Source organism: Aspergillus vadensis (genome assembly GCF_003184925.1).
Source record: "Aspergillus vadensis CBS 113365 unplaced genomic scaffold BO88scaffold_15, whole genome shotgun sequence".
Taxonomy (NCBI): Eukaryota; Fungi; Ascomycota; class Eurotiomycetes; order Eurotiales; family Aspergillaceae; genus Aspergillus; species Aspergillus vadensis.
In genome coordinates, this window is record NW_020292053.1 from 492,808 (window position 1) to 516,260 (window position 23,453).

The following is a 23,453-nucleotide window of genomic DNA, read 5'->3' on the forward strand; positions in this document are numbered from 1 at the left end:
AGCACTGTCTCTCTCAGATAGCACTCAACCGGCTATCGGCCGGCAACTAGGAGTAATTATCACCACCCCATCCAAGGAACCGATCCCACTGCATCACGACCACGCCACGCTCTTGTCTCTCCCTCCCCAATGAATCAAGCAGCTGCATCTCCGGTGCTGTCAGGATCCTCCCCTCCTGATTCCGCTCCAGCGCGGCCTGCGTCACCGCCGGAGCTAGTTCATCCGCTATGGCGGCCTCATCGCGATGGCGCGCATACCGCGTTTCGCCCTCCTCAACTCGCGAGAAATACCACACCGACCGGACGATATCGTAGCGACGCTCGAGCAAAAAGATAATCGGCCACGCGAGGATCCACACCTGTAGGATGATACAGAGAAAGTACACCCAGGCATTGTTGCGTAGCTTGTTCACCCAGTGGGGGTTGTATACTATTAAATCGCGATTCGCCATGTCAACTGTGATGCTGATATCGCCTCTGTATTGCAGACTGCGCAGATGGGATGTCAATGAGGAGATCAGAACAGAGCCATCGAAGCCGACGATGCTGCGGGAGAATTTGAACTTGCACAAGTCAGCATACCGTAGGTAAATATTTACTACCTGGGGAAGCGCACGATTTGACAGAAGACGGATCATCGCAGTATCGCTCACACCAGCCCATCAAACTAGGGCCGCCCTCATCTTGTCGCACCAACCCGGCCGCCTCGTGATCGAGGCCTTCCTCCAGTTGCACGAATCGTGAGCGCAGTCGCTCTCCCACTCGCTGTCGGATTCGCTGTCCCAGTGGCCCTTTCCTTCGGCCCGACCACGTCTCTGACTTGAAACGTCCCCCACGGTAGGTCTTTCGTGTATCATTATCCCGCACGACACTCAGCACATGCCATCCATCCTGGGTAGGGTCCAGGTCCAGTCCCAAGTCATCGTCGTCGCCATACTGCGGGGTTCCATGCTCGTGGCGTATTATGTATCCGTAGAGATCAACCTTGAAGGCAAAGTCCACGATCGTCTCCTTGCGATCTTCCTTGCGATGGTGGTCGTGGCGGGTCTCGGTGTGGGAACCGCGCACGGTCAGGTACGGTCGCGGCGGGAACTCGGCTTGCTGGATGATGAGGGCGTGCAGGGACGAGGCATCTTCGCTGAGAGATGGAGCGAGGGTGACGGTGGAAGAGTCGCGGTTGCCCGAGTGGATGCTGTGGTAGGGTTGACTTTCAGGAATGGGGGCTTCGGGGAGATGAGGGAAGGAGAAGGTGGTTGCAGGTGGTGGAGGTGGTGGTGCTGGCCGGGAGGCGGCGGGGAGATTGGGATCACTAGCCACAGTCTCTTCATAGGATGGGGGAAGATCTTTCGGTCGGCCCATGTTGGGGGAGTATTGCCAGTGACTTTGGGTTATGTGATGCTATGAAGTTGCAAAAGAATGAAGACCGATAAATTAGTCCAGCGACATTACTGTGCAGCCTAAAGATCTGGTGTTGTGAAAAGAGTCAGAGTAAGACGAGGCTGTGTTGCAGGGCAGATTCGGGCTTGGCGGCGAGGCTGTCAATTGCGGCCTCAGGTTGGTGCCTACCCCAGGGGATGCTACATGCACCACCAGTTGCGGAAAATTGACATAGGTATCATAAACGTAGTATTAATATAGCCATTAACTTCATTTCGTTCATCACGCAAAGATGCACTCAACAACACTGAAAGCACAGATATGGAGGATCACGTTCCAAAGACTCGTCATATAAATGCGCCCTTTCTGACTCGCCTCGCCAAATTATCTATCTTCCCATCTAAATCTGCATGTACAGCCCTATCCAAAGGATATAACCTCCCTTCAGCATCACCCGTCTCCTCCAACGGAATACGGAGTAGCTGCGTGACCCGCAAGAACTGCCCGCGGATCCACGGAAGCTGTCCAGGTCGGAGAAAAGACACCATTCCCTGACCATAGTCCTCTATGAAGAATACCACCACACGACTCAGCATACTCATAATATGCCACGGCCCTTGGGCAATAATATGGCTTCTGTGCTCGTCCTCCGACTTTTGCGCGGACTTTTGTTGGTTGGCGTTTCCTAGTAAGCGATAGCTAGGAAGCCGAATTGATGGGTCGGTCAAGTCGGGAATACTCAGCCATCCGCCCTGGTTTCCAAGGTAGAAAGGTACGCTGTAGCAGACTGAGTCGATCAGTTCTTGGTGAATGTATTTATAATTGGCGAAGTCTTCATCTCCCGTTGCAGTTTCAGCATCTGTACGCGCAAGACGCCCTGGTGGGCTCGTACGGAGCGAACTGAGAATGATCTTGACGAGCAAGAGGCGTTGAGCGCGCCATTCATTCCATAGTGTACCGATCTGGCATGAAATGTAAACGTCGTAGATGGAATTGTAGGTTGGTATCGATGGGTCAAGGCCACTCCCATCCGTGAGTCTCACCGGCTGCAAATGTTGCGGGACCTTTTGTGCCCAAGCCAGGAGTTGTTCGTCAATGCGTTTTGCCTCGGCTATCCAATTCCTGGGAATCTCTGTAGAAGACACAAAGCCGTTATGTGCTGCATGCTGCCAATAACTTGCATGTAACTCGGCAACAAACGCGCCGATTGCATCCAGGGCGGGCCCAAAATTACCTGGTGCAATTTTCGGCTCGATGCACCCAATACGCGAATGGGCCGTGCTCTGCAGCAGCCGTTTCTGACGTATCGCCGAGGAGATTTCAATATGCAGGATATATCGCCGAATGTGTGCCATGAGTGACCCATCGGGACAGTTCTGATCGGTGAGTGGGAGCAGGGAGACGGCTGCGTCGTGGTGGACCCTTGTGGCTGATTGACTGCCGTATATAACAGCGAAATTTTCATAGAATTGCAGCGCCAACACCGCTAGAATGGTTGCTGGATTCGTCCACTCATTGCGATCCTGGATTGTCTCTCGAAGACACTTGATGGCCTGGGCATACGTCTCCCGTGATGCTCTGGAGCTACTCTCGTGTCGCCAACGCGACATAATTTCCGAAGCGGTGGCTGTCACGGCGAGTGAGAGCGCCGAGTTCTGCTTCTCAGAAGCGTATACTGGGACTAACATCTCGAAGAATCCGCGGCTGGATTTCATGTCGCGACCCATCATGGCGTAATGTCGAATGAAGAATGGAACAGAAGGGTCGGGGTCGGTTAGCGATCGCAAGCAAGGAACCAATTGCTGGTGCTGGGCTGCATGTCTCGAAGCAATGTCATTGCAAACTTTGGAGGTTTGATCTTTGAACCTTATCTTGACGGGCTTCGACTTGTAGCCCCCACACCGAAGGTTGAGGCGTTGACACGAGTGACATTCAGGCTTCGCCTCGTCACATTTGACCCGTCGTGATTTGCATGTAACGCATCCTCCAGAGGGGCCGTAATTGACCATATTGAGAGCGGGGGTGCCCAAAGTAGCGATGGTATTGCGACAGAAGGAACAACTCTAATCGTTCATGAGTAAATGGATTAAATAGGGGTCCATCATGACAAGGCTGAACTCCGGCCCCCACTCAATGCCTGAACACAACACAGAATTAGGCTAGCTGTGCGGAGGCTGCAACTGCGGCTGAGATCTGTCGGACGGGATAGGGTCTTGGCCATGTGCTGTCGCAAAAAAGATACCGAGTTGGGTATAGTGTGGCACTGCTTTAACTTTAAACAGGCTTGAGTCTGGGGTTTCAGCTTTCCTGATAACCAATTCTACAGGGTTCGATCTGCCAAGACTATTCACAGCTGAGCCTCTGTCAGGTTCTAGTCTATCTCACGCTGCTGATTAAGGTCATCAGATCGCAAAACCCTAACCCATCTGGGTAATGTTGATGTCTTCTGAAACGATGCATCGCCCGCAGGAACAAGAGCCCGGGGCTGTTAACAGTGTCCTCGAGCACGAAAGATGTATAAAGTCACCTTCTCAGTAACTACCAACATGCTTCGACTGCATCATATTGCCGAATCCAATCCTCAGAACCTTGACTCATCCCTCATCATCCTCCTCGACCACATCCATCAACCCATCAAAATGGTCAAACCCACCCGCCCCCCAGCCAACAACTTCGTAGCCACCGCCCGCAAGATCTACAACCCGATCGGCTTCGCCAAAGGCTACAACTTCATCCTATGGATGATATCCGCCGGCGCACTACTCGGCTTCTCCCTCGCCCGACTCATGTACCTCAACTTCGACGGCATCTTCTGCCCAGCAGACCAAAACAAAGCCGATGCCCTGCCCGGCGAATGCTTCTACTACCAAGATACCCGCGGCCGCGTCGGCATCCTCCTCCACCTCGGCGCCATCCTGCCAGCCTGTCTCCTCGCCTTCCTCCAATTCGTCCCCGTCATCCGCCACAAAGTCATCCTCTTCCACCGCATCAACGGCTACTTGGTCATCATCGGCTCTTTCACTGGCATGGCCGGCGTGCTAATGATAGCGGAGCATAGCTTCGGCGGCGGCGTGAGCATCCAAATTGCCCTCGGCGTGGCACTCATCATCTTCCTTAGCTGTATCTGCATTGCTTATTATAATATCAAGAGGCTGCAGATCGAGCAGCACCGCGCGTGGATGATCCGCGCTTGGGTCTGCGTATGTCCCCTCCCCTTCCTCCCTAGATACTCTGTACTGATACCCAACAGGGCGGCTTCATCATAACTATGCGTATCATCGGCATAACCACCAACAAAGTCCTCGTAGCCCTCGCCCCCAACCAATACTTCGTCTCCTACTCCTGCTCTGAAATCTCCTTCATGCTGAACGGGAACCAATCCGTCGTGCAATCCCTCCATCCGTCCTGCACGGGGACTAATCCAAACCACCATGTCCTCGTCAATGCTTTCAGCTCCAATGGAACCGGGAATGTGGACCAGGCTGCCGCTGGCCTGGACATCAGCTTCAGTGCTGCGGCGTGGCTCGCAGTCGCTATTCATGTCTTTGCGGCCGAGCTGTATCTGCATCTTACTCCGGCTGAGTCGGCGAGGTTGCGGAGGGTGTCGTATCAGAGACAGTTGGAGGCGGGGATGAGGAGGCCCGGGAATATGGGGTTGACGGCGGAGAGGGTTGGTGATGCGGAGCCGTTTTTGACGGTTAAGGGGGAGGAGAGGGGCGAGGGGGGTGGGAGTGAGAGTGAGGTGGAGCTTACGAGGGTTCGGGGGAGGTATGAGAGGGATTAAAGTTGAATTGGGTGGTGGGGATTTTGGTTTCGGGTAGGTACGGAGTGGTTATAATTATGGCTTATGATGGGACTGGAATATATGTTTTTTTTCCCCTTGTGTCTTTGTTTTTTGGTTTTTCGATTTCAATTTGTTTGATGTGTAGATAGCATGTTTCATCAATATACCCAGTTCCACAACACATCCAAGTTGATTGGCTGATATGCACTGCGTTAATCAGAGAGATGATTTCCTGTCAGATTGTACCCTATCCAAACTCAACTTTCAGTTATCATCCTTCGCATTCTCCCTTATGCGCAGTCTTATGTACAACACCCCTCATAATGTATCAACTAGATATATCGACATCTCCCTATCCCTTACGCGCTATCAATAGCAGCCACATGATCCGTGACCAAACACTCATAATCGCTCGTCCCATAGTAGATAGTATTCCCATCATCCGGCGACTCGCCCGTGCTCAAATCATCACCATACTGCCAGAACAGATCTGCGCTGACGCCCGTCGTGTTGAGGGCTGTCTGCTGCCACGGGCTCTCCACGCTGCAGTGGTTCGAGGTGACGCCGTATTCTTCCAGTAGGCAGGGCTTGCCGGCCGCTTTGCATGCCGCGCCGTGTGCGCTGATCCATCCGTTGCCCCAGTCGTCGGAGGTGCCCCCTTCATTCGTTTGTTAGTTTGAATTTCTCTGGGAAGAAGAGGGGTACGTACAGCTATCAGGATACAAGTGGAGGGTAGCAAAGTCAATAGTATCGATACCGAGGTTCATGGTGAAGTTAAGACCCTCGGCGAATTGGTACGGGTAGCTGCCGTCCGAGTCGGTGTTGAGGCCGAAGCCCTCTACTTCTGATTAGCACCCACCTTATCTTAGTTTCGAAGGTTTGGGGGCACTCACCATCACCAATACAAACCATATGATCCGCATCCAACCCCTTAATAAACTTGCTCGTCTTCTCAATCCAATCATACAACACGGTAGTATCACAGCTAGGACATCTCGGCTCATTCGCCAACTCCCACGCAAACACCGCCGACGAGTTACTATACCGCTCCACGACCGTCTTGATATACGTCTGATACGCAGATTGCATCGTATCACTGGTATAGAAATCCGTCTCGTCGGATCCGCCATACGCGCTCACGTACGCGGACATACCGCCGTAGTCGGTCCAGTAGTTGACGAAGTTGATGATGAGTTTGATGCCGTGTTGTTCGGCGGAGGAGACGACGTAGTCGAGGCGCTGAAGACCGTCGGCGCCAGTGTTGATTGTTGATTCGCCGTTCTGGTGCAGTTGGTACCAGACTGTGCCGGAGGAGGGCTGCGTGGTGACGTCGTTGAAGCCCCATACGCGGAGGATTTTGAGGCCGGATGACTTCAAGTCGCTCATCACCAGGTCGACGTCCGAGTCGTCGGTTAGGAAGCCGATCCAGTAGCTGTTCGTTCCGGCGAAGTAGCCGGTTTCGCCGTCGATGGTGAATTGGAGGCCCGAGGTGCTGGCGAAGGAGGTGGAGGCGCTGGTGCTTCTGGTGCTTGGTGCAGGAGAGGCTTTAGGGAGGGCCGTGGAGAGGTTGGCCAGCGCCAGGCTGGCCAGTGTGAGGAGGGAGCTGGAGAGCTTCATTGTCGTCGTTTGCTTGGCTGGTTATGATACTGAAGTTGTGTGGGTTAAGCTGGCTTTATAGCTACTCTGCCCGCTGCCAGTCGAGTTCTGCTACACGGACGACCCTCCGTTCTGAAATAAGCAGTGACCTGTAGGACGACTGGGAAGGGGTTCTGTCTCCAGTCTTGGACCTCCGGATACCGAGTTGAGAACGGAGCGGTGACGATCATCGTGGCAGTTAATCAATCTGCAGATGCAGGTGTTTTGTCCGTGCTCGATTCGGTATGGCGAGACCCTCTGCGGTTGTTTCAGGTGATCTGAGTGGTGGGATTCTGCATCAGGGTTTGCTGGTGGGGATGATGTGTTACATCTGCGTTGAGGATTTTGTTGAAGAGTCTGCTGTTTTATTTTATATTTGGTACTGGTATGGTTTCAGTGATGGATGATGGATGGTCTGATGGGGTGCGGATGGGTGCGACCGGAGATGAACGGCAATTGTCCGTGGATTATTTTAGTCAGTGAGAACGCAAAGATGGACGGGACTAGGATATATATGAGGTAGACTAGAAATATGGTGATATGGAAAAAAAGAATAGTTTCTGCGATAAATGGCTTATTTCTCTCACCGGTCGGCGTGGGGCACACTGGATAACCACGTGTGTGGCAGCGGGAAGATCGGCGGGATTCCTGTGCGTGTGACCCCAAGAACCACTGGAAACCATCCACAAAGAAGGGAAAAGGAAAACAAACTATGATTGACAGTATCTCCATTGCAAATCACCTGTCAGTGTCGTTAATACTTTCTGCCGAGTCGGAGGACTTTTGTGTGGTGGGTTCAATGATGTGTATAGCGGGTTGTCATCCATCTTCGTCTATCAGTCCCAAATATATATGTTGACTACTATACATGGCCTCCTGGTATGCAAATAGTTCCTGCGGTTGCTACTAGTAGCCATTAACCGTTTATTTAGTAGTAATACTGCTACGAATATAGTACTAGTAGTTTTGGAATGATAATGGTGACTGTAATGCCCGATCTACGTGTATAAAGTGGTCCCCATCCGTCTCATTGAAGGCAGTGTGTCTACATTCTGTAAGAGCTAAGGAATAAGGATGGTGATGTCTCGAACACTCTTACTGAATAATGAGTATTTATTGTTTTTGCATTTGGAATCAAACTATAGAAGGTTATGCAATAGTCGTACCAAGACAGGACGAAGTCAGATTAGTATTGTTGCACATGTACTTGTCTACAATGTATTCGCAAAACCACCACTAGCTGAGATGTTGAACCTATACCATCGACCTTAATGGCGATACTGGTCGAATATCGTTAGAGACTAACTATTAGTCTTACCCGAAGATTTGCCGGAGACTACCAAAGCGAAGGAAACCAGCAAGTTCTACCCCTTCCGCAGCCGGAGTAGCCCTTTGCAAGAGCCTACGACCGAACAACCACCCCAGACCGAGTCTAGTAGTGCTGACACCTTAAATCCGAATGAAAATTCAACCTCATCGCGTGGCTCGGAGTTCACCCCACCCCCTCATCACCTCATTGTACTAGACTAGCAGTCGTCCGACTGCATTGCATGCAGCCGGACAATAGAGGGTAAAGTATGATCCGGAGCGCAGGGCTGAACAACCAAGCAGAGTCCCTGAAATGGTGAGAAGAGACAGAGTTTTCGCTCCAGATCATTGATGATTGGCTCTACTTCAGCTGTGTTAATCGGCCCGATACTAGAGAACACAAGCTAGCGAGACGGCGTTAAGCATAATTGACTGGGTTAATATCGGCGTAAATTGGGGTGCAGCAGGTGACGAGCCGATGCTCGGGAGACATTCCTCCAGAGTTCGGACGTGGATGGGACAGTCGGAAAAATGTTTCTGAGGAGAGGAATTGTGGGAGGCGGCATGTGGGGAGAAACACATGTACCGAGCGGGGTGCGGGTTGGGCGTCTGTGGACTGCCGTAGTGTGATATGGGGTAGGGTTAGTCATCCATCGTTGTGTCAACAGATGACTACATTAAGTAGTTATTTATCTATAGATTTTAGTATATAGATGATGTTAATAGATAGAGTTCGGATGTAGATCTGTTCTCTGTCAGGGGTACGCTTATAATTAGCAATTCTCAACGCTCTTGTTGTTGACAGGGTGCACCCTGCATTGTCCATGTGTTTGATGACATCCCCAGCCTGGAGTAAGGAGCGGCACACCCCACGGAGAGGCAGATGCAGGGACAACACCCCAGATACCCTGTTCCCCTCCCACAAGTTGCAACATCATGCTGTCTGCATATGGCACCATCACCGGTCATATCTCTGTAGTCGGCTGACCAGATCTCGGTCGAGTTCACACTTGAAGCCTGTTACTTAGAATCTTCGACCAGGATCTGGACTCTCGTCGCTACCGGGTTCCGCACTACTACGGAAGTGGCGCTGAGGGCTGCCGGGAACCAACTTGCAAACCAGGATGACATGTTGTGTTCCAGAAAGGCGGAGGAAAGCTGGGCCGGGCCTCTCTAGTCTCCAAAGCAGGCAGGTTCCACGGGGATTCTGTTAGTCAGTTAGTCAGCCGGGGTGCCGCCGGAAATTACACTCCCCCATATGACATACGTCATCTTGCATTAGCCGACCACGTGTAGTAACCAACCCTAGCCCTCTGGATGACATCTTTTCCGGGCTGCCGGTCTATTAGTCATGTCCCCGGTCGCATGGGGGAATCTGGAGTGGTCAGGGACCATCCCACGCGAGATGAAGGGGGGAGAAGTAGAGAAAAAAACAACGCATATTATCGCTGATCACCCTGCGTAGTGTATTTTGATTTGCATAGTAAGATTATCGGTCAACATCCTAGTGGTAAATTGAGCACATCAAGTCAGCCCGCGTCGTCATGCCAAGGTGCAAGACTGCAGTACGCTGACGATGATGTTGCAGCCAAGGCAGCCACAAAGCTTCGTTGGATCCGGTGGATGGTTCCAGAGCCAACCAGTGGTGTCGCCGAGTGCCACTGCAATTCTTGTGTGTGTGTGCAGTCGGCTCGGTCGGGATTCTGTGGCAGCTGCGTGCGTGCAGGTTTTCGTTTGTTGGCTGAGGAGTCCCTCGTCATGCCGTGAATCGGGGCCGATTCTCTCGGTCGGCCGTGGTCAGTCCCAGACGTTTAGGGTTGAAATTTTCCTCGTAGGCGCAGCACATTTTCGGGCAGGTGACCGACAGAAATCGGGATCGCTTAGGATTGGAATCGGTACAGAGTTGCTTTGAATTACAATGGCCATCTACAGTTTCCCCAGAATATGCAGAAATGTATCTGAGCGTAGTTCGATCATGATAATGAACTGACGTCTACTAACCTCCGCATTTTCCCCTCTTTTCCCCCCTGCAAGGATAAGAAAATCCGGGATATCGACTCACCGGTCAACGAATATGGGAATCTCCAGGTTGGCATCTCCGGCCCTCCAGGAAATCCCTGCGTTGGGCTCACTCTCCCACTTCCTCCACCTCCAGTCCGTCTGCTTCCGAGCCAACAAGCGGCGATTTGCCCTGCCGAACTCTGGAGGCCTGCCCGATGTGGTTTAGGGTACCGGCCTAGTCCCGAAACAGTGGGTCGCCTCTTTCCCATTAGCCTCGTGACTGGAGAAGGTAAGCGGCTTCTCCACGTTGGGCAAGAATCCCTTTCAATTAGTAGTATTGCTCGCCTCCCCTTCCTCTTTCAAATCTTGCCCTCCTTCAGCTCGCTTCTCTACAAAACCTGGCTGAGACAGTTGTGAGCAATGACACGGTATCCCGTCTCATCATCCCGGCAAATGTAATCACTATTTTCTGTATACCCATCTCAATCCATAGAACTATGAGCCTATCTATCAAAACAGGCTTCTAAACGACGCCATATCATTCTGCCTTCTTCCACCCCCCGTTCCATGGCTATTCTCTTACATGCGCCTCCTATCCGTTCCCCATCCTGACCCAATAATGTTGATCCGTTTTCATCTCTCCCGGCTAAAGTTCTGTCGCCAGACGCCAGTGCCGATGCGTTGAGCCAACGAGCGTCCGCCACCCGACCCTCCTTGCCCCGAAAGGGCCGTGGAACCCGAAGTTATGCCTGCTCCCCCTGGTACGGCCGGCCCTTCCCCAGCATTTCGGCTGTTCTGACTGGTCTATCGGTTTCGGCCGGCCGTCCATCCTCACTGGTTGACGGCCTCTCGCTCATGAATCGTCTTGGTCGGTCTCCCCCGGCGGCACTCGCTGCGGTGCTGCATCTGATGTCGGCTCTCCACACGTCGGCTCTGACGCCCCCCTCCCCCGTGGATCTCTTTTCCCAGGTGAAATTTTTCTCTCTGTCGTCTCATACGATGGAGGACATAAAAGGGCTTGCATCTCCCCAGATTCGGGCACTTTTCTATCTTCCATCTCAACCCCGACAATCATCACTTATCTTGACTTTTACCCTACGGTGATCTTCAACCAATCTCAACCTAGGGTCTCCTCCTATTACTTTATTTACTATTTCCTCCTCTTTATCTTGTCTTTGACTTGACGTCCTTCCCCACTGACAAACAAACAAAACATCCTCCACGTGTCCACCATGGGTGTCGAAACCTCCGCTGACCACGGGGAGCACATCTCCCCGGCGGTCGCTCCCCAGCAGCACTCCAGCCAGGAGTCTTTCCAGAAGCCTCTTGGCGGTGTTGACACCCCTGTCCCCCGCGTGACCATGCGGGCATTTATCATGGCCGTCTTCGTCTCCATGGGTGGTCTCCTCTTCGGTTATGACACTGGTCAGATCTCCGGTTTCGAGCAGGAATCCGACTATCTCCGCCGCTATGGTATGCAGAACGCCGAGGGCGAATGGTACCTGAGTGACGTCCGCTCCGGTCTCTTGACCAGTCTTCTGTCCATTGGTACCCTGGTCGGTGCTCTCGTCGCTGCCCCCATCGCCAACAAGATCGGCCGCAAGTGGTCCATCACCTTCTGGTGTGTTATCCTCATGGTCGGCTTGATCGTCCAGATCTCCGCCCCCTCCGGCAACTGGGTCCAGATGGTCATGGGTCGTTGGACCACTGGTCTGGGTGTTGGTGCCTGCTCCCTGCTCGTCCCCATGTACCAGGGTGAGAGTGCCCCCCGTCACGTCCGTGGTGCCATGGTCAGTTGCTACCAGCTGTTCGTCACCTTCGGTATCTTCCTGGCCTACCTCATCAACCTGGGTACCAACACCCTGGAGGGTACTGCCCAATGGCGTATCACTCTTGGTCTGACCTTCCTGTTCGCCATCGTCCTCGGTGGTGGTATGGCTTTCTTCCCCGAGTCTCCTCGTTTCGACTTCCGCCACGGCCGCGTCGACCAGGCCCGTGCCACCATGGCCAAGCTGTACGGTGTGCCTGAGAACCACCAGGTCATTCTGCAGGAGCTCGACGAGATCCAGAACCAGCTTGAGGCCGAAACCGGCAGCGAGAAGTGGTACGAATTCCTCACTGCGCCTCGCATGTTCTACCGTATCTGCCTGGGTATGGCCCTGCAGACCCTCCAGCAGCTGACTGGTTCCAACTACTTCTTCTACTACGTATGTATTCCTACAAACATCTTTACAATGGTTCATCATACTAATATCTCCTAGGGTACCACCATCTTCAAGGGTGCCGGTCTGTCCAACAGCTTCGTTACTCAGTGCATTCTGGGTGCCGTCAACTTCGCTTGCACCTTCGGTGGTCTGTACACCGTTGAGAACTTCGGTCGTCGCAAGTCCCTGATCTTCGGAGCCCTGTGGATGTTCGTCTGCTTCATGATCTTCGCTTCGATCGGTCACTTCATGCTCGACGTCGCCGAGCCCGAGAACACCCCCGGCGTCGGCAAGGGTATGATTGTGCTTGCTTGCTTCTTCATTGCCGGATACGCCATGACCTGGGCTCCCATGGTCTGGACCATCACCGCCGAGCTGTACCCCTCCAAGTACCGTGCCCAGGGTATGGCTCTGGCCGTTGCTGCCAACTGGGCCTGGAACTTCCTGATCGGTTTCTTCACTCCCTTCATCACCAGCGCCATCGACTTTGCCTACGGTTACGTTTTCGCCGGCTGCATGTTCGTCGGTGCCTTTGTCGTCTACTTCTTCGTCATGGAGGGTAAGGGCCGTACTCTTGAGGAGCTTGACTGGCTGTACGTCAACAAGGTCAAGCCCTGGAAGAGCAGCAACTTTGAGATCCCTGCTCTGCACTCCTTCCAGTACGAGGAAGAGCGCAAGCAGTCTCGTTCTTACCACGCGGAGAACGCGTAAATATCGGGTTAGGAGTTTTGGGAGATTGTCTATATGTTGATGGATATGGCTTGCATGATACTATTGCATGTTTGCATGTTGCATGATTCGCATGATACCTTATTATTATACCATGTACTGTTAATTTTTTAGAGTTGATGCATCAACTGGATTTCAAAAATTTTATTCAAAAAATTTTATTCAACTGTTATTCACACTTTGCTTTTCATTTGTTCTTATTGTAGTGATTGGTATTATTTCATCTGGGACGAGACAGAGAGTCTGTATTTAAAGTACATTGTATTGTATTCATAGTTATGCTTCTAGATCCATCAATACAATTGCTATCTAACTTGGTTAATCAACAACTCCTTCACATTACCCTTCATAGCCGTCCATAGAATTCACCCCAATCAACAGTGATGGAACTCCATTATTCAATATCATCATAGTTACAATTAATTCCAAATAGTTCAAATTCCTCCATATATAGTCCTAGAACCCTCATAACAACCTCCCTCGTCCTACCTCATCCTCCACCATCACCATCAAGCACCACACTCCTCTCGCTGCACCACTAACCCAACATCACGTGAACGCCACATCGCCACCCTCGCCACTTTCCCACCCAACCAATCAACATCACCGATCTTGTCCATGACACCGAGACATCTGGAAACGTCGATCGGCATCGGCACCAGTAATGCTGACTTTGACATCTGATGGAACCTTCCCGACCACCATGTGACCGTATCCAACCGGCATGTTCCTATTCACACATGGTGAACTATATTTCGGGGATTTGCGAAGAAGCAAGATTTATCGGGAGTCTCCGTCGCTTGATTGCTTCCGTCGCTTTATATTGTTAATTGCACGTGAGGTCACGAGGGAGTATATAAGGAAGACATGAAGTACTTGCGTCGTACTCATTCTGCTCTTCAGGCCTGGAGAATAGGGGGAGGGGCCATGGTCGATACTTCTTTGACTATAATTGGGGGTTTTTATAGTATGGTGGGATTGGAAAGCTATGCCAAAATGATGTCTCCATTCTGGTCTGGTTGATCTGTTGGTTGCTGGGAGATAAATTTTAAGGATGCAAAGGATTACTTCCCATATTGCAAGAGGTTGTACAATGGTACATGGTATCTCTTACTGCTCTGTATGGGATGATATCACCATTCTAACAGAGACCTCCATGTTTGGTCAGCATACAAACCTTTCCTTGATAAAGACACTGGGAAAAGGTCTTTCATCCTTCATGCGGCCTGCTGGGAGACCCTTTCTGGAAGAATACCAGGAGGTGGATTGAAACTTGCAAGGGCCAGCAAGATTATACATGCTATGCTCTATCGTTCATTATGCGATGCCACATCTACTAATAACCCAGGTCATAGGTTTGGGACAATTCTCGGCCGTATTCCAGAGAGATTTCGATAAGGCATTACAACTCGCTTTGGACAATGATGAAGGGAGATGTCGAGAGGAGGCTTATGTGTTGGTGAACTTCCTCCAATTTGACTTTATGTTCCGGGGTGGGCTTCGGTACTGTCTATAACAGGATTGGGTTTCAGAGGACATATTTGCTTGAATCATCTGCGATTTGCAAACTACACTCAGGATGACACTATATATACTGGTGTCGAAAATAATGAGAGAAGAGAGCAGCAGACCTTGAATTCTTTCTGGATATGTTTGTCTCTCCCTGGCCGGCTAAATGTGTTTTGACCAGCGCGAAGGACTGGTTTACGGTATAATCCAGAGAACATTTGGATGGCTTTCGAGAAATATCACCCGCCGCGCAGGTCAACGATAAAGACGAACACACTCGCCCACACCCGCAACACCACAGCGGGGCCTCCGATGATAGTTCCTGGCAGTGCGGGACCGTCGACCTGTCAGATGATGACGTGATAGTATCGCACATGATTCTGGATGACGGAATCTCTGCCGAGGAGAAATACCCAGTGCCTTGTCAGCGTGCTGGGCTGCGGTCAACATGGTTTATCCAGCTGTTCCAATGTGGCCAGTCTTGGTGTTCCTGTCTGTTTCAGCAACCGGGGTAAGGTTTCACAGTACGTTAGCGCCGCAACGACGGGGTTACTATATTTAGCTCGGCGGCTAAGAAAAACATCAGATAACCATGACCAGTCCACATTCTTGATGAGGAAAACTGACAACATCGGCGCGTATAAGTTTCTGGAACGTCCAATAGATGAAGAGGGTTGTAAGTGATGATGTGCTCTTACGCAGCCTGATTCCCTGGACTATAAAAACGGGTGCCAGACTCCACGTTCTAGATTCCTAACTGTCCGTTTACATACATCTACTACTATCTTTCTACTAATGCGAAATCCCAATATACCAACAAAGCACCTAATAATCTACCACCAAACAACTTAATCATTTAATTATCATCAGCCGCCAAAATGACCACCTTCTACATCCCAGTCGAACTCCTGTCATACTACTATATCACCATCGATGTGGACACCCCCATATTGCACCCATTGCCCTGTGGTATACCATGTGACGAAACGACAAGTTACTGTCAGATCTCCAGCACCACCGACATCGAACAGGATATACCATATGACACAACGACAGATGACTGTCCCATCACCGAAACCACCCACATCGAACGCAGAGACAGCGGCATCTTTATCCCCTCAGACCCCCCATCCCCCGAACCAAGCACCATCACCATCAACCCAAAACCATCAACAACATACACTGCACCCTCCCGCTGGACAACCCTAACCACCGAAGCCGAGCAAACCAAAGCTCTTGACTTCCTTACCAACAACTGCCACACGATCCAAACCCTCCAAGCAGCAAACTACACCATCAACCCGGATACAACAAAGAACAACATCCGCTTCCAACAAACCCCAGACACATACAACCCTTCCGCCCGCCTCGCAGTCTCCCTCGACTGCGAAATGGTAACCGACATCACGGGCCGCACCCAGCTCTGCCAAGTCAGCTTGGTAGACGTCCTCACGGGGGAACTCCTCCTCGATCAGCCTGTGCTGCCTACCGAGCCGGTCTCCGACTGGAAGACAAAATGGAGCGGGATGACAGCCGAACTCATGGACCAGCACGTCGCCGCTGGAAGAACCGTGAATGGGTACGAAGAGGCACGGGCCTGTGTGTGGGATTTCGTCGACCAGGATACGATTCTGGTCGGCCAGAGTCTGAACTTCGATCTCGATGTGTTGGGCATCGTGCATGACAGGGTCGTGGATACTTACCTTCTTATGAAGGGGGAGAGGAGAGGGAGGAGCTGTCGCCTACGAGATATCGTAAGGGATTGCTGTGGGGTCGAGATTCAGAAGGGGGAGGAGGTCCAAGAGGGACATGACTGTGCGGAGGATTGCTATGCTGCCAGGGAGGTGGCACTCTGGGCTGCGGAGAACCTGGGGAAGGATGAAGGTGGAGGAGGGGGTAGTGCCCAAGGATTGTTCTGTGTTGAGGGTTTCATGTAATGGGTACTATCTCCCGGTGAAGGGTTGTGCTTCCTCGTGTGGAGCCGGGTTATACTTTCGAGAGTCTGGGGAAAGATGGGGGTAGTACCTGAGATTTATTTTGTGTTGAGATCTTCATGTAATGGGTACTATTTCCCGATGGAGGGTTACGCTTCCTCGTGTGGAGCAATTCTATACTTCTCTACTTCTTGACAGACTCTACATCAAGAAGCGTGAGTCAATTCTATGATGACCTTCAACTGTCCTTTTCAATCTTTCCTGCGACATGCTACTGTGTCCTGCGTCTTGATGTGCCTTCTGATGCTGAGTGGACTGTTCCGCGCCTGAACGAGAAGAACCGACACGTACTAGATCACTCACGTTGTCTGGTCATGGGCTACTGATGGTCGGCCAGTATTGAAGGTCGACGATTACTATAACACTGTTGTCTTTTCAAAGGTTGCTGGAAGCATCATTGCGCTGTTATTAGGGTATAGGGCGGAATCCATGGCTCCTTTCTCATTTGAGGAGGCTCAGATGGTGCAATATGTGGCTTACAAATGGACGATCAGATGCGGGTGGTACAGAGCACTATGCATTTTCTATATATTGATGACTTGACTACGATAAGATACCCGGTTTACGCTATGAATTAACTGAAATTATCCACTATTATTGTGCTGCTGTTTTCCTGTTCTGACTGTAGCTGTGAAGGTGTACTGAACGAATGACTCATACTAATATGTGGGGGTAAGAATGACGAGATTTCGTGGAATAGAAAACGATGGAAAGTAACATGTACTGACCTGACATATGCGTAGAATGTAAGTGTCTCCTGCATACGAAGGCATTATGTCTCGTCAATACTCATGCTCGAAAAGGGGTGTTCCCGCCATATATTGATGGTTTGATATACACACAAAGAGCATAAAGCTGACAAACCTTAAATACGAGCAGCATCAATAATGGCTACAACATACTTTAGTACATTGAAATTGTACATGATATATCCTTACTCACAAGGGCTTCTTCCATACCCTTCATGCTGTGTCACAATTATATATACCCCATCCTTGCACGCCATCCAAACAGCATCAATGATTCCATACTGCCAAAAAGCACAAACCACGTTACACAATCCAGCCCTAAAGCAATGCCACCAACCACATCTACCACAATGACCACAACAAAGCAAACCGCAACGACAATGATTACCCAAGAACCAACCACATCCACAAAGCTCATAGCATCATCCACCCTCACCCCAATGATGGACACCGTCTTCAGCATCACCGAACTAGTCGAGTGCATCCTCCTCCGCTTCGACCCATTCGACCTGATGCGCGCCCAACTCGTTTGCCGCCAATGGCGCACGCTAATCACCACGCGCAGCCCGCTCCGAGCAGTCTTATTTTACGACTTCGCCCACCCGTACCCCACCGAACCAACCTTCAACCCATTGATGCGACACCTGTTCCCAGTGCTATTCCCCACCCCAGACTTCACCAAGCCCACCTCCCCAATCTTCATGCCCGAAGACATACATCATATGCGCCTCGGTGACGACACAGCCTACCACCAGGCCGTCTTCCGCCCCGAAGCCTCCTGGCGACGCATGAGACCTATGAATATCCCGTGCCGGGTGCGCAAAGTAGTCCGGAAGACGGTCCGGGATGATCAAAACCCACCGAAGAATCTGCTGGTGTATGATAAAGAGGCCGGACAGGATCCGGTGCTGGGAGCGACGATGGAGCTCGTTTGGGATGTGTTGTTGCATGAGTTAGGGTTTTGGCCGACGAATGGGATGGCGGTAGAGTGGAGGACTGTGAGGGAGGGGAGCGGGGAGTGGGATAATAACTGGAAGGAGGGGGTTAGTGATGAGGAGAAGAGAAGGCTGAGGGCGCCGTATGAGTGCTCGTTTGTGTGTGCGAGTCCGGAGAGGATGCATGGGTGGTGTGATCGGCGTCAGTTTACGTTTGTGAGGGTGAAGCCGCCGGTTAGGATGAAGTCAACGGCGGGGGAGTATTTGGGGATGAGGAATCAGTATGAATTGGATAAGTTTGATTCGAAGTTTTATGGCCCGGATAAGCCTCCGAAGTTTGCGCATAGGGGGGAGTGGGAGTGGATTAATGATGATGGGACTAGAACTTACGACTATGACAAATATGCGCCCAATGACGAGGATAGAGAACGGCCTGTTGAGGATGAGGATGATAGTGGTACGGAGTGGTCTTGGGATGAGGCGAAGGAGTACTTTGAGAGGCCGGATTGCTATTGGGTGCCTACTCATACGCCGCTTTGAGATGATTGGGTTGGGGTATATATAGTCTTGGCTAGAATACTGTCTTCCACCGGTGGTGGTAGTTATGCTGGTGATGCTGGCCGGTAGTGAAAAAGTACGCTCTAGGCCTGTGCAATGAAGATTTGTCATATACCGGAAGCGAAATGCTTGAGTTCTCTCATGGAATAGTCATGATTGCTGTGGCTACTAAAGCAATGCTATGAATAGATAACGTCTTTGCACATGCGGAAATATAGGATTGATTTGCTTTGCGCAGGAAGGGATATGCCTTCAGCCAATAGAAAATTGGACGAGCAGAAAGCCACAGCGACATGCCTCTGCTCCACTGACATGGCGCAGGAAATAACCAATTGACGAGGACATGTTTTGTTCCGGGTCGCTCCACCCCCGTGTTAAGAAATGATCATCTGCTAAGCTTTAGCGAATCCTTTAGCGGCGCCACCACTTTCAATCCAGCCTATCAAAAGATGACAGCAGTTTGTGTAACATCGTGAAATGAAGAATCCAGTAAAAAATATCCAACATCCGCTGTCATAATCATGTAGAAGATATCTGATTATGTGTATGACCTAAGTAAGGGTATTGCAAAGGCCGGAACCAGGCTATGATGCACTAATGGGATGATGGAAAGTCGCATTCGGATTACGTCGACATTCGGACAATGCTTCCGAGCAAAGCGTCGATGTGACAACAAGCTGATACTATTGTGAGACAGTATAAGTACGCTCGTCTCCCCTACATCTCTGCAGAACTGTCATGCTCTAGATTCTCCTAGAGTGTCTCATAGCATCAGAACATACCACGCATAGCCCAAATGGACGTCCTCGACGAACAGAAAAGTCCATTATGCGTGGCATGGGACGATGCTTCCTCAGACCCCGACTGCCCGGCGGAAAGCCCAACAACCCCGGGAGACGATAACGGCGACAAAGGACACACGGCTGCGCAAGCGGCACTCGCAATTCCGGAGATTGTAGAGATGATACTTCTCAGACTCGGCTTTGCGGACTTGCTGCGAATGGAGCAGGTCTGTCGATCCTGGCAGTTCATAATGAGGGGGTCCATCATCATCCGACGGGCTCTGTTCTTCGAGCAGTCGTCGGCCTCTTCTCATGAGGAGTCGGCGCTTAATCCTTTCTTCGAAAAGTGGTTCTGTCCTGGTCACTACTGTAGAAACATTGGGGGTTACTTCGTTCAACGCGGGCCAAGCGGGAAGTTCGCATGGTTTGAGGATGCCAAGCTGAAAGACATCGTCTTATACGAGAAGGCATCATGGCGACGGATGTGGCCATCGACTGTCCCTGTTGTCCTCGAAGCTATTAGCCTGCACACGAAAAGGCAGGACCCAGGGCCAGGGATTAGTGATCATGTCGACTTGAACAGGGAGCACAGTCTTCTGAGAAGTGATACCAACGGCATGAATCTCAGCGGATTCCTGGAGGCGATGATATCGCTAATGAACCATTCAAAGTCGCCGGAATTCACTGTGTTCTGGAAGAAGACGGCAGATAATAGTGGCAGACCACGTTGGCAACTGATTACTATCTTGAATCCAAGCCAGCTGATGTCACCGCGTACTGACACTAAACCGATTTATCCTGGGATTTCGAAGATGGATTTTGCTGAACTCCTTAATGATGATGAGCTGAGCAGATTCCTCACCTGGACCGATGTGGTCGACGATTACTATAACACTCATGTTGACTGGTGATAGACTACTGATGGATGCTCAGCAGGGCTATATCAGTATATCGCGGTTACCATGTAACGGGGGAGTCAGATGTTAGCTGAACATGTTGCTTTTTAGATAGATATGTGCACAATAAAATCTTAGATCGATGCTGAAAGCGACGTTACACTTTGCTCAAGTTATCCTGTCACAGCCAAAAAGAACAAAAGGCTACCGTATTTGATATTGACGTACAGTCTCGCTTTCAGTACATTGGAATTCGTTCTCATTTCCTTGATATAGTTGATCGTAGACTGCTCTGAATACGCATCGTCTATTCTATCACAGCTGGGTCAGGAGTGGTCAGCTCGGAAGAGACCAACCATCTGACGATTTCTTTTGCGGCTTACTGCTATGAGATATGTTCACATGATCCATGGTCGAAAAGGTCAGCAGGAGGGTGAATGATTCAATTCCTTTGTAGGAACTACCTCATGAGCCATCATTAAGAACACTGGTACTTGGAACTGAGAGCGTGCGGCTCGTTCCACTAGGTATTGTTGACGGGTTGTGACTACTTCCGGATTTCTTGCGCACAAAGGAGACAAGTGGATATCGATTCTTTCACTGGTCAAAAGGAACAGTAAATTGCATTGTGGAACATACCAATGTTTATAACCTGTGGATGTTGGTTTTTTAAAGAGCGGGAATATCCTATGTAGAGTCGATCGTCTTGGCATCCCGAGAAACATAGATGAGTGACTTCTTCACGTTCCATAGGTATTCGAGGTGATAGGTCCAGCAACATGAACGCGACAACTAAGGTGCTGCACCTCCCCGATTTGCTAGAGAAAGTCTTGCTCCATCAATCATGGCGCCTCAAAACTGGTATATACCAACCTTGGAAAACCTTCCTGACATGGAGGATACAAGATTACAAATCCCCACTCAAAATGTGGAAGAAGAATAGCAAGATGGACTTATACGCGAGGATCAATATTGTTGCCTCTTGGGGAGCCGATATCCCTAAAAACCACGGGCAAGACGGGAGGCAAATTGCCAATCAAGCCTACGCCTCCGATTGGATTAGACCTAGGATTCAGCATAATAAAGTTATGGATAGCCCCAAGTCATTATATGACTATGTAGAACGCAACCTCTCTGCGCATTTGTTTAGCGATATCGTGAACAGGGATGTGCCTATCTAGCACCCAGCATGTGTTCTGAAAATCCTTTGTCATCTACACCTCCTAGAAGAAAGTAACTGATGTGTTATTATCCCAAATAAGGCATTGAACATGGGACCTTCCATAAATTAGAAACAAACTTTCCGTCCCAAGTAGGCGCCACTTCTGCTTGATTAGCATGCCAATGAACAACACCATCACGATGGAGAAACCAAATCCAAGTTAGACGGGTATAGACAAAGTTCAGCCAACACAACATGGATCCTCCCACTCGAAGTTTACAAAACAGCGACCCCCACTCCTCCTCGGACACCATTGGTGAGCTTCACAGACATAAATAATCACACAAATAAAAGAAGACTAGCTGCCCTAAACTGTCCAACATCAGCCCCCCTTTAATATTTAACAAAAGGGTCAAGAAAGATGTCAACAATGCCTAACCAACAGCCCCTCAGCCCACTCATCCCCAGAAGCGTTCCCCAAACTACCATACCCAACATTGTACCCCATCACCTTCACCATCACACTTCCTCCCGCCATACAGGAGGCAATAACTCATCTCCTCGCCCCATGCAAAACCGCTTACCTCCACTCATGCTCCCCGGCGCGTCCCCACGGCTCTCAACCCTGGAACCCTCGACCACCACAACTAGCCCTTCCCCCTCCTTTCCATCTTCCTCCTCCTCTACTTCCTCCGACCCTCTGGCGGAAATCGTCAGGTCCACACCCAATCAACACGCCCTCACAGAAGAACAAACCTTGAAACTCTGGCACAAAATCTTAGTCAAGATCTACCCACCAAACGGCGAGTTTACTCACGATCTCCGCACCGCTGAGATCAACGGAGCTCGTATCGTTTACTGCCTGGTCAAACAGAACATCTGGCCCAGTCCTGGGACCGAACCCGTTTCTTCTCCAATGGCTATCATCTTGTGCAAGGAGGCTGAGGAGTACCATCGCGAGGATACATGGGATCGGACTTCAAATCAACTGGGGCAGCTGAGTAAGTGTCCAGGACAGCCTTGGTGCGCTGTGGCATATGGGAGCAGGTTGGTGTGCATGTATAGGTGTACCCAGAAACTTGAGGGGTTTGAGATGTTCAGGATGGGAAGTTGGATGTTTGATGTTGGGGTTTGGAATGGAAGAGCATTGTTGAAGCAGCTTTTGGATGATGTCAAGTTTGGGAAGTGGAAGGCTATGAATAAAGGGAGGGGGCCGAATTTTCGAGGACTTTAGGTGGGGATTGGGGTATGCCCGTGGCAAAGGAGGCATCTGTGGCGTGCATCTGGTGGAGGAGAAGCAGGCATAGCACAATTTAATATTGACGATATATTGTTGTGGGTGGAGGAGCCAGAAGCACTTATGATATTATCAGATTGACTATCACTGTTCGGCCACTTGATTACAAATATGACGAACAATAACTCCCTGTGGAACATAGAGCGTTGGAGGGCTCCCAAAGAACGATATACATGACTGAGAATACTTTATATCCAGGATATATAATACCAAACTATAACATGAAAAACCAATCGGCAGCTATTTAATAATAAACAATCTCCAGTGGAGTCATAGATCATTACGACCAGCAATTTGAAATAGAAGGGAGTAAGCTCATGAAAGTACAAAGTAGGAAAGAATAGGAAAGGACACAAAAAGCACAAATGACCGAAGTCAGAAAGGAGAAGCTACACGAAGGCTCTTACGAGCTCCAGTGCAGTCACGGGGGCCTTCGACCAGATGGAAGACAGGAGTGGGCGAGCCATCTTCGGAAGGCTAACGTGAACGTCGATCTACCCTTAGAACAACAACCAACCAACCAACCAATCCATC

The 23,453-nt window shown here is 50.5% G+C and overlaps 10 protein-coding genes across 10 annotated transcripts; 7 read left to right on the top strand and 3 right to left on the bottom strand.

The window, feature by feature from the left end:
• Positions 1-46: 46 nt before the first annotated feature.
• On the bottom strand, positions 47-1,358 carry BO88DRAFT_343094 (uncharacterized protein; the record flags this gene model as incomplete). The annotated part of the gene is made up of 2 exons (XM_025703169.1): positions 47-562; positions 624-1,358. 2 exons carry the CDS (start codon positions 1,356-1,358, stop codon positions 47-49), a joined length of 1,251 nt encoding a protein of 416 aa, XP_025561745.1.
• A 318-nt stretch (positions 1,359-1,676) lies between these two features.
• BO88DRAFT_405892 (Zn(II)2Cys6 transcription factor domain-containing protein) lies at positions 1,677-3,506 on the bottom strand. The gene has a single exon (XM_025707012.1). The coding sequence runs from the start codon at positions 3,383-3,385 to the stop codon at positions 1,724-1,726; it is 1,662 nt and encodes a 553-aa protein (XP_025561746.1). The 5' UTR covers positions 3,386-3,506; the 3' UTR covers positions 1,677-1,723.
• Positions 3,507-4,015: 509 nt separating this feature from the next.
• On the top strand, positions 4,016-5,227 carry BO88DRAFT_426616 (uncharacterized protein; the record flags this gene model as incomplete). Its single annotated transcript, XM_025708917.1, has 3 exons — positions 4,016-4,576; positions 4,627-5,118; positions 5,198-5,227. 3 exons carry the CDS (start codon positions 4,016-4,018, stop codon positions 5,225-5,227), a joined length of 1,083 nt encoding a protein of 360 aa, XP_025561747.1.
• Positions 5,228-5,519: 292 nt separating this feature from the next.
• Positions 5,520-6,777, bottom strand: BO88DRAFT_454848 (glycoside hydrolase 5 family protein; the record flags this gene model as incomplete). Its single annotated transcript, XM_025710833.1, has 3 exons — positions 5,520-5,818; positions 5,870-5,998; positions 6,054-6,777. The coding sequence occupies 3 exons, from the start codon at positions 6,775-6,777 to the stop codon at positions 5,520-5,522; spliced, it is 1,152 nt and encodes a 383-aa protein (XP_025561748.1).
• A 4,559-nt stretch (positions 6,778-11,336) lies between these two features.
• Positions 11,337-13,019, top strand: BO88DRAFT_343059 (sugar porter family MFS transporter; the record flags this gene model as incomplete). Its single annotated transcript, XM_025703168.1, has 2 exons — positions 11,337-12,311; positions 12,366-13,019. 2 exons carry the CDS (start codon positions 11,337-11,339, stop codon positions 13,017-13,019), a joined length of 1,629 nt encoding a protein of 542 aa, XP_025561749.1.
• A 1,723-nt stretch (positions 13,020-14,742) lies between these two features.
• Positions 14,743-15,327, top strand: BO88DRAFT_72915 (uncharacterized protein). The gene has a single exon (XM_025713090.1). It carries the CDS (start codon positions 14,931-14,933, stop codon positions 15,228-15,230), a length of 300 nt encoding a protein of 99 aa, XP_025561750.1. The 5' UTR covers positions 14,743-14,930; the 3' UTR covers positions 15,231-15,327.
• On the top strand, positions 15,205-16,799 carry BO88DRAFT_72935 (uncharacterized protein). The gene has a single exon (XM_025713091.1). The coding sequence runs from the start codon at positions 15,425-15,427 to the stop codon at positions 16,481-16,483; it is 1,059 nt and encodes a 352-aa protein (XP_025561751.1). The 5' UTR covers positions 15,205-15,424; the 3' UTR covers positions 16,484-16,799.
• Positions 16,800-17,732: 933 nt separating this feature from the next.
• BO88DRAFT_343291 (F-box protein) lies at positions 17,733-18,764 on the top strand (the record flags this gene model as incomplete). Its single annotated transcript, XM_025703181.1, has 1 exon — positions 17,733-18,764. One exon carries the CDS (start codon positions 17,733-17,735, stop codon positions 18,762-18,764), a length of 1,032 nt encoding a protein of 343 aa, XP_025561752.1.
• An 814-nt stretch (positions 18,765-19,578) lies between these two features.
• Positions 19,579-20,475, top strand: BO88DRAFT_426621 (F-box protein; the record flags this gene model as incomplete). The annotated part of the gene is made up of 1 exon (XM_025708918.1): positions 19,579-20,475. One exon carries the CDS (start codon positions 19,579-19,581, stop codon positions 20,473-20,475), a length of 897 nt encoding a protein of 298 aa, XP_025561753.1.
• Positions 20,476-22,052: 1,577 nt separating this feature from the next.
• BO88DRAFT_416324 (uncharacterized protein) lies at positions 22,053-22,856 on the top strand (the record flags this gene model as incomplete). The annotated part of the gene is made up of 1 exon (XM_025708246.1): positions 22,053-22,856. The coding sequence occupies one exon, from the start codon at positions 22,053-22,055 to the stop codon at positions 22,854-22,856; it is 804 nt and encodes a 267-aa protein (XP_025561754.1).
• Positions 22,857-23,453: the final 597 nt, after the last annotated feature.